This window comes from Equus caballus, chromosome 20 (genome assembly GCF_041296265.1).
Source record: "Equus caballus isolate H_3958 breed thoroughbred chromosome 20, TB-T2T, whole genome shotgun sequence".
NCBI lineage: Eukaryota > Metazoa > Chordata > Mammalia > Perissodactyla > Equidae > Equus > Equus caballus.
The window spans coordinates 30728862-30743750 of record NC_091703.1 but is presented as its reverse complement, the minus strand read 5'-3'; the positions used below and the strand labels follow the sequence as shown (position 1 = coordinate 30743750).

At 35.4% G+C, this 14889-nt stretch overlaps 1 protein-coding gene across 1 annotated transcript; it reads right to left on the bottom strand.

Moving 5' to 3' along the window:
• Window positions 1–8341: 8341 nt before the first annotated feature.
• OR2J3F (olfactory receptor family 2 subfamily J member 3F) lies at window positions 8342–9274 on the bottom strand. The gene is given in 1 exon segment (NM_001391064.1): window positions 8342–9274. A coding segment is annotated over 1 exon segment (933 nt).
• Window positions 9275–14889: the final 5615 nt, after the last annotated feature.

Below are 14889 nucleotides of genomic sequence, written 5' to 3'. Positions count from 1 at the left end.
TTCATCCAGATATTTTCCCTGTTATGGAAAAATAATTTCGCAACTGTCGAATTCTTCTCATTCATGCCAGAGTGACATCTGGGTAAATAGTAACTTGAAAAGATTCTACTGTAAGCGCAGGAGAAAATTTCCATGGAACAAATCATCTAGTTTTAAACAAATAGCTTTAGTTTTCTCTTCAGGGTATTTCCATTTTGTGACTAGGGAAGACAGAATAACTGCAATCCCGGTAATCTCACAGATAGGTGAAAAAGCATGATGAACAATATCAAATTTGTTAGTCATTACAAAATGTTAATATACAGTGAAAATATTGAGCTTCAATTAAATATTCCTATAGAAAGAATCTAATCTTCTGATTTGTTTACTTGCACTCACAGATTATTTCTAAACTGAAAACTAAGATACAAATAGAGATACAAAAAAGAGGAACACAGACACCTACACATCAACTTATGGATATTCATGCTATGAACAAAGCTGAAAACCTTAGTTCAGAAGAATAGATCTGTGAAATAGACTGGGGAGAAGAGAGACAGAACACTTCCTAAAGGACAAATAAATATAGCTGAATTTGAAAAGCGAAATTTTTAGGAGTTGGAAAGTATGCATTCATTGAGAGAGCAAAGAAGGAAGAGAGGATGGAGGAAAATGGAGAGTAACCTAACTATGGCGCTTAAAGTTGAAAGTGTGTATATGTGTATCACGGGGCTGGGAAGCCTGAACCACAGAACCTGAAGAAGGTTTCTACATTATTTCTTTTTTTCTAGGGCAATAACTGAGATAGTGTTTAAATTCTGAGCATAATTTATAATTTGGACATACATGTTTATTCTCCTACTTATAGAAGAACTCTAAACTTTTACAGAAGCTGTTAAATGTCTATCATTTACTATACTGTGCCTAGTGGATATTGTGTTTCTATTTTGTTAAAAAACGAAGTACATTTCCTAAATAGTTATAACTTGTAGGTTATTCTTTTCTCTTGTCGATTTTCAGTCTTTCATAGGAAAGATTAACACTACCCCTTGTGATATAGCTATCGTGACAAGGCACAGTAACCCACCATTTAAATATCCCTCCTTCTCTCTTTGACTGCTTTGCTTCATTCAGCTTTGCACACCACTTCTGCTTCCCTGATTCCACAGCCAATTCTTTCTCTCACAATTCCCAATAAGCTATGGCGAAAAAGCAATCACAGAACAGCCTTCTGTGGTTACCTCTTTTGGGTCTCTTAATTGCTCACGTCCTATAACTAACTCTTGAAAAGATGTTAGTACTAGCTATTTGGTTGAGATTCAGCAGGAAAGTTAGAAACAGTTTCACCCCAAGGCTGTAAGACTGATTCAGGCCTTTTAACCCTTAATCATTAACTAGTTGTTACCCTAACATAGACTACTTTCTACAGCTGAGAAACCAGCCAGGATAATCAGATAGTGCAATGCTTAAAAAGAAATTTTTTATAATTAAACAACAATTTAATGTAATTATTTAACTATGTAAGGAGAGTACCTATAAAGATGTAAAGAACTTTACAAAATATCTTCAAACAAGAGGCAGTATTTAAGAAAGGACAAACTCGAAAGGAGATTTTTCTCCCCAGGGCTAAGGTTCAGACCTCATCAAAGAAGGTTTGGTTACAGTACACTGGCTGGTGTATAAGCTTGCTCTGGCTATATTAAAAAATAACAATGGTCAAATAGTAAATCATAAAGATTATTGAACTTAAGAGTTCACAGTCATTTGAGGGATAATGAAAAAGTCCCAAGATTCTTTTTAATTTCACTACAATGGGATTTAATACCTCTTGAGAAATAGGAATCCAAATGTTGTTGCTTCTTCTGATGCAGATATACTTTTCTTCTTCCTTATATGGTCACCTGAATTAGTACAATAACTAAAACAAAGTGACAGTTGTGAGATATCTTCATCTGTCGCATGACTCATCCTTCAGCATTTTTATAGAAGTTAGAAATGGGTATGACATAAGGGACAAAAAAAATTATCAGATATAAGTAGAGAAAATGTAGGAACTTTACAATTTCATTTTCTTTTTATTGGAAGAGAGGGAGAAAAGGCCTTATCAAAGGTTGCTTTTATGAGCTATGAAATGAACTATCGCCACTCTTTTTTTGAAATAAAACATTATGGAGGAAAAGTTGTTGGCCATGAGTCTACTTTCGTTGCCTTTATATCACTGGCCAACTTATATTTATACTAGAGTAGTCCTTTTATACTCTTACCTAATGGTTGCTATAACTCAGACAACTCCTTTCACTTCTGTCCTCCCTGTGTCTGTCCACATTCCCTGTAGTACTTGTCTTCCTAATCTATGTTCTCATTTGTTGTGGGCCAATCTGATCTCTGGTTTTCATCTCCTTGAAATCACTAACGTAAATGGCCGACTACACCATATATTCTGGTTTACTACATCAATTTAGGAAAGAAGAATTTGAAAATTACTATAATTTTCATTACTACAGAAGAGTCCTGTATCTACCAAAAAGATATGGTTTTAGCTGGAAGGAGGAACTCATGAGAGCATTCAGTGTATCCCAAGGGATGGACTCGTTTTCCTGGAGCAAGTGGAGACTTGGTGTAAACAAGAGAAAAATGTGACTAGCTTCCCTTGTCTGGGGCCACTGGGAGATTAAATCCCAAAGTGGCAGTTATTGCCCTTCCGTGAGTTGTCCTAGTAAGAACAGTTTTTGAAGAATACCTTCAACCTTATACTACACTTTTGATCTAGGATAAAATGAATGTATAGATCAACCATCACTAATAAAATTGCATTCAGCTGTGTTTATAGAGAAGAGAATGTATTGTCTTGAATTATCTGGAATTTCTTCCTTAATTCCTCATCATGCTATTGGCCAAACTTGACAAATAACTTGTCAAAGATAGTCTAATTTAGGGGGAAAGGGAAGCATGAAACATTTTTAAAAATGGCAGGCATAAAGACATAGTCGTATATCTTTGCCTTATTAATTTGAGTTGTGTCTGCCTGACATCTCTAAAATTCAAGGCCAAGTTTAGCCACTCAAAAGGATTGAAAGTAAACTTTGAAGACTATTCCAACAATTATTTAGACTTTAACTACCAAAACTCTGAAAATTTAACAAAACTGTTCAATATTTTTCAAAACGTTTTCATGAATAATTTCCATCCGTATCTTGTGAAGAGTTTTGCCATAATATGTAAACAAATAAAATCAGCTGTGATTGCTAGTCTACATCCAATATTTGACTTGCTGCTTTTAAAAACGAATTACCTCATGAGTTTATACTTAATGAACATTTTTAACTTGTTACATTGTTTCTAGCTAGTATATTCCATTTGTAGCAAACAAAATCTTGGTATGGAAATCATGTTACAATAAGACTACATTTTAAAAATTGTAATTGCTTTTATTGAAGCAACATTGGTTTTTTAACATTATATAAATTTCAAGTGTACATATTTATATTTCGATTTCTATGTAGAGTACATCATATTCACCACCCAAAGATTAAGTACCATGGGTTACTGAACACATAAGCCCTATTTGGCCCTCATTCCTCCCTCTTCCCCTCTGGTAATCACCAATCCAGTCTCTGTATCTATGTGTTGGTTTATTGTTGTTTTTATCTTCCTCTTATGAGTGAAATCATGTGGTATTTGACTTTCTCCATCTGACTTACTTTTCTTAGCCTAATACCCTCAGGATCCATTCATATTGTCACAAATGTGAAGATTTCATCTTTCTTATAACTGAGTAGTCTTCCATTGTATATATACACCATTTCTTCTTTATCCCTTCATCCACTGATGGCCAGTTAGATTGTTTCCAATTCTTGGGTACTATGAGTAATGCTGCAATGAACCTAGAGGAGCATGTATCTTTTCAACCTAGTGTTTCATGTTCTTTTGATAAATACCCAGAAGCGGAATAGCTGGATCATATAGTTATTGCATTCTAAGTTTTTTGAGGAATCCTCATACTGTTTTACATATATATACTACTGGGTATATATCAGAAGGAAATGGAAACAGATATCAAACAGATATATGAACCTCATATTGATTGCAGCATTATTCACAATAGTCAAGGCATGAAAACAACTTAAGTGTTCACCTACAGATGAATGGATGAAGAAGAGGTGGTACATACCATATGTAGTATATATGGAATAATGGAATATTATTCATTCATGAAAAAGAATGAAATGTTGCCTTTTGTAACAGTACAGATGGACCTTGAGGGCACTACACAGAGTGAAATGTGAGACAGAGAAAGGCAAATACTGTGTGTTCTCACCTGTATGAGAAATCCAAAAAGTCAAACTTATAAGAAACAGTGAAGAGGGGGCAGCTCTGTGGCCGAGTGGTTAAGTTCGCACACTCCATTGCAGCAGCCCAGGGTTCGGATCCTGGGTGTGGACATGGCACCGCTCGTCAGGCCACAGTGAGGTGGTGTCCCACATTTCACAACTAGAAGGACCTGCAACTAAGATATACAACTGTGTACAGGGGGGATTGGGGGAGATAAAGCAGAAAAAAAAAGGATTGGTAATAGTTGTTAGCCCAGGTGCCAATCTTTGAAAGAAAAAAAAAGGAAGATTGGCAACAGTTGTTAGCCCAGGTGCCAATCTTAAAAAAAAAAGAAAAAGAAAAAGAAAAAAATTAAAAAAAGAAATAGCAAAGAGAAGAGAGGTTGCCAGTGGCCACAGTTGGGAGAAATGGGGAAATATTGGTCAAATGGTATAAACTCCCAGCTATAAGTAGAATAAATTCTGGCAATCAAATTTACACATGGTGATTATAATTAACAATAGTGTGTTATATGCTTGAAAGTTGCTAAGAGAGTAAATCGTAAACATTCTTTCAACAGAAAAAGAAATTGTAATTATGTGAGGGGATGGATGTTGGATGTGTTACCTAATAATATCGTGGTCATCATTTTGCAACATAGACGTATATAAATCATCACATTGTGCACCTTAAATTTACAAATGTTGTATGTCAGTAATATCACAATAAAGCTGAGGGAAAATACAAAATAAAAATTAATAAAGCTAGTGGATGAAAGTTAAATGAAAAGCAGAATTCTATCCGATTTCAACATTCTCCCCACAAGGTACTTATGGACTACTGAGGGAAACAGTCACTTCATAGCAGAGAAGCCTGGTGGACACCATGTTAAACAAGTGTTCTGGGTCAATATCACCAGTAATGGAAAAGAGAAACACTATGCACTTTTTAATAAGCTGCACTCAGGAGGACACGATACCACTTCTGTGACACTACTGTCAAAAATGAATAATTTAATTATGCATAAATGCTAGACAAAGATAAATTGAAAGAATTATACATAATAAATGGCCTGTACTCTTCAAAAATGTTAAGTTCTTTAAAGATAAAGACTGAGAACTTGTTCCATATTAAACAACAGAGAAACGGTTCCAGATTAAAGGACACTAAGAGACATAACACCTAAATCCAATTTGTGATCCTGGATTAGATCATTTTTTTAGGATATATCCCAAGGGAACCTGGGGTAGGTGTGCATTATATTCTGTAATATTTCAGAAAAAATTTTAAAAAACGTATTAATATTATATTATCATAGACAGAAAAGGAAAGCAGCCATGGTAAAATGTTAACATTTGTGAAATCTGGTGAAGATCTACATTAAGTCTTTGTATGATTTTTCTTTCCTGAAAATCTTTTCATTGTTGAATTATACGCACAATATCTTAGACTTGAATTGAAAACTTATGATGTTTGAAATCACTTGATGTTGTCATAACATATGGTAACCAGTCACTTTCCAGTCTCACGTTTGTAAAATAGACGTAGAAGATGTGAACCTGACGCCAACAGAAGCACAGAGAATGAGTGTATCTGGGCTGGGTGCCAGAGCTAGTTTCTGTGATTACCTGCAAGACATATTTGTGCCAATAATCCTGTATTGCTGAGGTACAAGAAGAGGAGATAACTGAACATGTATATAAGGAATATGCTGCACAGGATGACATATAAGATGAAGTGGACAAAGATTGGGAGACATCTGTCTGAATGAGGAGGAGAAATTTACTGGGGTAAAGAGGCAGTTGCTGCTTCCGTGTGTTTAACCTCCTTTCTCAACTGGGAAAAGACTAGCTTCATTGTTAGTTCTTCAATAAAGTGGCTGGTAACCCAAATTCATGTGTGCTGTGTAAATGCCCGTTCACCACATGTTAATTTAAGGTGTAGGGTTAGCAATGGGAGAATCTTGGGCTTCTAGCTTACTTTGGGTGCTCTTGACCATAAGAAGGGAACTTAGAGCTAAAAATCCATTGTCATTACCCTGATTTTGTCACGGTCAAATTGCATAAGCTTAGACAAGTCATATGTCTTCTTTCCTGTAGCTTGCTCATGTACAAAGTGAGAAAAACTTATTCCTATCATACTACCTGTGCTCAAATTGCATAACATTCATGTAATCAGTTTGAAATGTACAAAATAATGCAAACAATAATATCTGTGTTGAGAGTTGGGGGAATTTTGGTAACTGATATTTGTTTTAGCTTGCAAATTAAATAGAATATCATGCTATTGTGGCTAGGGATCAACATCATGTAGGCTATAATTATAGTATTGTAAAAAATAGTCTACACATGTAAAAGAACATGTATACATTTGCAAAGCAGAAAAGGAAAAAAGAGAATGGGAAATTAAAAAGTTCTTTTTAAAAAGTTAGATACTGAGAGACTACGATACTACAAAAGGTGCCCCCAACAATTTAATGTCCATAGTGCAGAATGGGTCAGAGAATTAAGCTATGTTTTTTAAACTTTTTGTAAGCTTTTCTTGTTCTGTGATGATTCACTATATGCAGTTCCAGTTATTTAGTAAAAGTTCTTCTATATACATGACTCTTGGTTCTTTGTTTCTTGGACATTAGGTTAAGGAATTAAATACATCCCATACTGTTGTTTATGCCCAGTTGCAGATAAAGGAAGAATCACAGACACACAAAGGAGAAGACACAGTCAGCAGAATCGGTGTAATCACAAGCCACACAGGAAACTGAGGGGAAGTTTTGAGATGTGTTTTTCATTTTAATAATTTAGGAAATCGGGTTTGAATCAATCATATCTAAACTTTAAAGGCCTCAAAAGCTACAACTGACATATGGGTTACCATACAAAACTCAAGTGTTGCCAAGATTTTGCTCTATATTTAATCACTCTTTATCCATTATTCCACTCCAGCTGAATATGGCTGCCAGTTTAAAGTGTCATATACCTAGTACAGTTATTTCAGATGGAGACAGTTGGCAATAATATAGGTAACAAAATCATTACTTTTATTTAAAAAAATCTACTTCCTGATTTGGAAAATATATAAGCTGATTTTCATAATGCACTTCCTAACCTCAAACATTCAAATAAAATCAAGCTTAAAAAGAAATAAAAAGCTAGTATCTTTCATTCAGCTTTTATCATAAAATTTTTCCAAATATAGTTTCAGGTAACTCTTTCAAACACTCACTGGATTTATCAGGTCGTTTTCAGAGCCCAGTGCTCTTTCTGCCTTAGATATACTTTATTGCCCCTTAGGTGATGCCGGTGCTCCAAGAACTTAACTTTATCCAACTCACCTAACCTATAATATCCATTACTTTACAAGCTATATATCACAGCTTCACAAGTTGTTTCCACCTCCTATATTTCTTACTGCCTTGAAAAAAGAGAAACATGAGATGCTAACTTTTGCTGCTTTTCTTGCTATGATTCATAAATCTTATTTTCTTACTATTGTTAATGAAATATTAGAGGCTACAGACCAAAGATTCTCTCAATATTAACTACTATTCAAAATATCATAAGTGATGGAGAAAAGATTTAAGTTATTTCACTGTGTTGTTAACTAAACCAAAGAATGAAGAAAAACTTTATGATGAGTTCTGTCTTAAAAGCAAGAAGTCAAAAGACTTATTCTGGATTTTTTTTAAATTAAGAATATCTTTCCATAAGAATTACAGCTGCTCTTTTATCAATATTTACAACAAGTTCCATGCCTCATTTTCAATTAAGAAAAGGATACTTCTCATTTATTGTGTTTGTGCCACTGAACAAATTTATTATTGATGTTTGATCTTGATGTTCTGTGGCTGTTTTCTCCATTAGAGAGTGATTGATATTTTGGAAACTGTTTAATTCAAAACTGTTACCAAGATCTCTGTGACTGTGAGAGTACATGCTCAATAAGTGCTGATAGAGTGAGTGAATGACAGACTGGTTGATGAATGGGTGGATGGATGAATCACTGGTGAAGAGATGCTTCACTATACTGTTAATGTCACAAGTATACGGGTTCAATCGCACCCCATTAGTCTCTTTACTGCCACTTTTACATCTTTGTTTCTGAGGGTGTAGATGAGAGGGTTGAGGCTCGGTGTGACAACAGTGTAAAAGAGGGCAATGAACTTGCCTTGATCTTGAGAATTTCCTGATGGTGGCTGCAGATATATGCACATGGCTGGAATGTAAAAGAGGGATACAACCGTAAGATGGGCTCCACACGTCCCGAAGACTTTCTGACGTCCAGTTGTTGACTGCATCCTCAGCACAGCCCGGGTAATGGCACCGTAGGAGATGAGAATGAGGATGAGAGGTATAAGAACAAAAGTAGAGCTCGTGACCAGGAGGGTCAGCTCATTAGTATGGGTATCAACACATGACAGTCGGAGCAGTGCTGGAACTTCACAGAAGAAGTGGTCTACTTGGCGATGCCCACACAGGGGTACCCAGAAGGTAAATGAGAAATGAAAGGCTGAGTTGGTAAAGCCACTTACCCAAGAAGCTACAGCTAGCAGATAGCAGAAACGTGGGTTCATGAGGACAGTGTAATGCAAGGGTCTACATACAGCTACGTATCGGTCATAGGACATCACCACCAGTAGCACACACTCTGTGGTTCCCAGTGCAAGAAAAAAGTAAAGTTGAATCATGCAACCGGCGTAAGAGATGGTTTTCTCTGGGCCCCAGAGGTTGACCAGCAACTGAGGGATGGCACTGGTGGTGTAGCAGAGATCCAGAAAAGAGAGGTTTGAGAGGAAGAAGTACATGGGAGTGTGGAGATGGGAGTCCATGTGTGACAAGATAATGATGAACAGGTTGCCTATCAATGTCGTCACATAAAACATTAAGATAACCACAAAGAGAACTATTTCAAAATGAGGCCAATTAGAAAAACCCAGTAGAACAAAGTAGTTTTCAAAACTTGCATTGATTTTTTCCATTGTCATTCTCTTCTTGTTACCTGAGGAAAGAATCACACACACTCAAAAAAAAGTAAGGAAATGCTCCAAGAATCATAGGGACACAAAAAAGAAACAGAAATCAGTTTGAAGGGCCTACCAGTCTTCAATTCTATGACATTTTGTGTATTAAGAGAAACTATGATAGTAATGAATTGAAAGAAATTAGAAGCTGCAAGCTCATATGGACAATTAAAAGAAGAATAAATAGTGGAGAAGAGAAAGTAATTCCTCTTGGTAGGATTCTAATTTAAACATATAGAAGAAACTGTGGAGTTAGAAAAACATAAATGGATGCTCAAAACAAGTGAATGAAAATATGATGATAAAAAGCATATTCACATACTCTAAAATATCTCCCCTCAAATTAATTGTTAAATACAAAATGAAAAATACTAAACTTTACAATAGAAAAACCTAGGGTATGTCACCATAGCCAAGTATCCAATGTTAACATCACAAATGTTGAGACAAACCAACACTATATGTCTACTGATATGATGCCCCGAACAGGACATAAAGTCACTTCAGTGACATTCCTGCCAAAAATGCACACTTAATTCTAATATTGAAAACGCATGAGACAAACTCAAATTGAGACAAGTTGGACAATGTAGCTGGGCTGTACTCTTCACAAATATCAAATTCAATGAATTTGAAGTGGTTAAGGAAGTGGTTCAGATTAAAGGCGATCAAAGAAATACGATATCTAAGTGAGTGATCCTGGACTGGGACAATAGCTATTAACAACATTATTGAGATAATTGGAGAAATATGAATCTGAACCATGGATTATATTTGTATTGCATCCATACTAAATTTTCTGATTTCCTTAATTATGCATTAGTTATGTAGAATAAAATGCCTGTTCTTAGAAAATAAACACTGAAGTATTTAGGGGTAAAGGCACATGTCTTCAACTTACTCTCAAATGTTCCAGAAAAAGCGATGCTAGGTAGATAGATAGATCAATCATACATACATACATAGACAGATAAGTAGGTAGATAGATAGATAGTTAGAAAGATAGGTGATAGATGATAGAATGGAATAAATCTTTTTAAGAACAAAGTAAACTATTGCTGGATCTAGTTAAAGGGTTAACGGTAGTTCTTTGTCTCACTTTTGCAACTTTTCTGTACATTTTAAATTTTACCTGAATAAAAAGCTACAATAGGTAAATATGAAATAAAACATTTTTCACTTTTATATTTCATCCAGATATTTTCCCTGTTATGGAAAAATAACTTCTTAACTGTTGAGTTCTTCTCATTCATCCCAGAGTGATATCTGGGTAAATAGTAACTTAAAATTTAATTACAGAAGAAAATTTCCATGGAACAAATCATCTATTTTTAAACAAATAGCTTTAGTTTTCTCTTCAGGGTATTTCCATTTATGTGACTAGGGAAGACAGAACAACTGCAATCCCGGTAATCTCACAGATAGATGAAAAAGCATGATGAACAATATCAAATTTGTTAGTGATTTCAAAATGTTTACATACAGTGAAAATATTGAGCTTCCATTAAATATTCTTATAGAAAGAATCTAATCTTCTGATTTGTTTACTTGCACTCACAGATTATTTCTAAACTGAAAACTAAGATACAAATAGAGATGCAAAAAAGAGGAACACAGACACCTACACATCAATTTATGGATATTCATGCTATGAACAAAGCTGAAAACCTTAGTTCAGAAGAATAGATCTGTGAAATAGACTGGGGAGAAGAGAGACAGAACACTTCCTAAAGGACAAATAAATATAACTGAATTTGAAAAGCGAAATTTTTATGAAATGAAAGATATACATTCATTGAGAGAGCAAAGAAGGAAGAGAGGATGGAGGAAAATGGAGAGTAACCTAACTATGGTGCTTAAAGTTGAAAGTGTGTATATGTGTATCACAGGGCTGGGAAGCCTGAACCACAGAACCTGAAGAAGGTTTCTACATTATTTCTTTTTTTCTAGGGCAATAACTGAGATAGTGTTTAAATTCTGAGCATAATTCATAATTTCGACATATATTTTTACTCTCCTACCTAGAGAATCCTTCTGAATTTTTACTGAAGCTGTTAAATGTGTGTTTATCATTTACTATATTGTGCCCAGTGAACATTATTTCTTTTTTGTTAAAAAATGAAGTACAGGGCCGGCCCAGTGGCGCAGCAGTTAAGTGAGCACGTTCCACTTTGGCGGCCCTGGGTTGGCTGGTTTGGATCCTGGGTGAGGACATGGCACCACTTGGCACGCCATGCTGTGGCAGGCGTCCCACATAGAAAGTAGAGGAAGATGGACACCAATGTTAGCTCAGGGCCACGCTTCCTCAGCAAAAAGAGGAGGATTGGCAGCAGATGTTAGCTCAGGGTTAATCTTCCTCGAAAAAAGAAATGAAGTACATTTTGTAGATAGTTGTAACTCTTAGGTGATTCGTTTCTCTTGTCGGTTTTCAGTCTTTCATAGGAAAGATTAACACTACCCCTTGTGATATAGCTATCATGACAAGGCACAGTAACCCACCATTTAAATATCCCTCCTTCTCTCTGTGCATGTTTTGCCTCATTCAGCTTTGCACACCACTTCTGCTTCCCTGTTTCCACAGCCAATTCTTTCTCTCACAATTCCTAATAAGCTATGGCAAAAAAGCAATCACAGAACAGGCTTCTGTGGTTACCTCTTTTGGGTCTCTTAATTGCTCACGTCCCTATAACTAACTCTTGAAAAGATGTTAGTAGTAGCTATTTGGTTGACTTTCAACAGGAAAGTTAAAAACAGTTTCACCCCAAGGCTGTAAGACTGATTCAGGCCTTTTAACCCTTAATCATTAACTAGTTGTTACCCTAACATAGACTACTTTCTACAGCTGAGAAACCAGCCAGGATAATCAGATAGTACAATGCTTAAAAAGAACATTTTTTATAATTAAAAAATAATTTAATATAAAGAATTATTTAACTATGTAAGGAGAGTACCTATAAAGATGTAAAGAACTTTACAAAATATCTTGGAACAAGAGGCAGTATTTAAGAAAGGACAACCTTGAAGGGAGATTGTCTCCCCAGGGCCAAGGTTCAGACTTCATCAAAGAAGGTTTGGTTACAGTCCACTGGCTGGTGTATAAGCTCGCTCTGGCTATATCAAAAAATAACAATGGTCAAATAGTAAATCATAAAGATTATTGAACTTAAGAGTTCACAGTCATTTGAGGGATAATGAAAAAGTCCCAAGATTCTTTTCAATTTCAGTAGAATGGGATTTAATACCTCTTGAGAAATAGGAATCCAAATGTTGTTGCTTCTTCTGATGCAGATATACTTTTCTTCTTCCTTATATGGTCACCTGAATTAGTACAATAACTAAAACAAAGTGGCAGTTGTGAGATATCTTCACCTGTTGCATGACTCACCCTTCAGCATTTTTATAGAAGTTAGAAACAGATATGACATAAGGGACAAAAAAATCATCAGATATAAGTAGAGAAAAGGTGCGAACTTTACAGTTTCATTTTCTTTTTACTGGAAGAGAGAGAAAAAAGGCCTTATCAAAGGTTGCTTTTATGAGCTATGAAATGAACTATCGCCACTCTTTTTTTGAAATAAAACATTATGGAGGAAAAGTTGTTGGCCATGAGTCTACTTTCCTTACCCTTATATCACTAGCCAACTGATATTTATACTACATTAGTCCTTTTATACTCTTACCTAGTGCTTACTAAAATTGGGACAACTCCTTTCACTTCTGTTTTTCCTGTGTCTGTCCACATTCCCTGTAGTATTTGTCTCCCTAATCTATGTTCTCATTTGTTGTGGGCCAATCTGATCTCTGGTTTTCATCTCCTTGAAATCACTAACATAAATGGCTGACAACACGGTATATTTTAGTCTACCACATCAAATTAGGATAGCAGAATCTGAAAATTACTCTGATTTTCATTACTACTAAAGAAAGAGTCCTGTGTCTACCAAAAGATTTGGTTTTAGCTGGAAGGAGGAACTCATGAGAGCATTCAGTGTATCCCAGGGGATGGACTCTTTTTCCTAGAGCAAACAGAGGCTTTGTGTAAACAAGAGAATCATGTGACTAGCTTCCCTTGCCTGGGGCCATTGGGAGAGTAAATCCCGAAGTGGTAATTATTGCCCTTCAAGGAGTTGTCCTAGTTAGAACAGTTTTTGAAGACGACTTTCAACATTATGTCACACTTTTGTTCTAGGATAAAATGAATCTACAGACCAACCATCACTGATAAAATTGCATTAAGCTGTGTTTATAGAGAAGGGATTGAGTTGTCCTGAATTATCTGGAATTTCATCCTTAATTCCTCATCATGCTATTGGCTAAATTTGACAAACTTAAACTTAATTTAAACTTATCTGTGACTTAAACTTCTCAAAGATAGTCTAATTTGGGGGAAAAGGGAAGCATGAAACATTTTTGAAAATGGCATGCCTAAAGACGTAGTTGTATGTCTTTGCCTTTTTAATTTGAGCTGTGTCTGCCTGACATCTCTAAAATTCAAGGCCAAGTTTAGCCATTCAAAAGGATTGAAAGACTATTCAAACAATTATTTAGACTTTAACTACCAAATCTCAGAAAATTTAGCAAAACTCTTTAATATTTTCATGAATAATTTCCATCAGTATCTTGTGAAGAGTTTTGCCATAATATGTAAACAAATAAAATTGCCTGTGATGGCTAGTCTACATCCAATATTTGCCTTGCTGCTGTAAACAAAAAGAATTACATCATGAGTTTATATTAATGAACATTTGTTTTTAGCTAGTATATTCCATTTGTAGCAAAGAAAATGTTGGTATGGAAATCATATTATAAGACTCCATTTGAAAAATTGTAATTTCTTTTATTGAGGTAACATTGTTTTTTTGACATTATATAAATTTCAAGAGTACGTATTTATATTTCGATTTCTATGTAGACTACATCACATTCACCACCCAAAGATTAAGTACCATGGGTTACTGAACATATATGCCCTATTACCCCTTTGGCCCTCATTCCTTTCTCTTCCCCTCTGGTACTCACCAATCTAATCTCTGTATCTATGTGCTGGTTTATTGTTGTTGTTTTATCTTCCTCTTATGAATGAAATCATGTGGTATTTGACTTTCCCCGTCTGACTTATTTCGCCTAGCATATTACACTCAAGATCCATCCGTATTGTCAAAAATGGCAAGATTTTGTCTTTCTTATAGCTGAGTAGTCTTCCATTGTTTATATACACCATATCTTCTTTATCCCTTCATCCATTGATGGCCGCTTAGACTGTTTCCAATTCTTGGGTGCTATGAGTAATGCTCCAATGAACATAGAGGTGCACATATCTTTTCAACCTAGTGTTTCATGTTCTTTTGATAAATACCCAGAAGTGGAATAGCTGGGTCATATGATTATTCCATTCTAAATTTTTTGAGGAATCCCCATACTGTTTCACGTAGTGACTGCAGCAGTTTACATACCCACCAGCAACGTTCCCTTTTCTCCACATCTTCTCCAACACTTGTTATTTCTTCTTTTGTTAATTATAGCCATTCTGACAGGCACGAGGTGATATCTCATCATGGTTTTGATTTGCATTTCCCTAA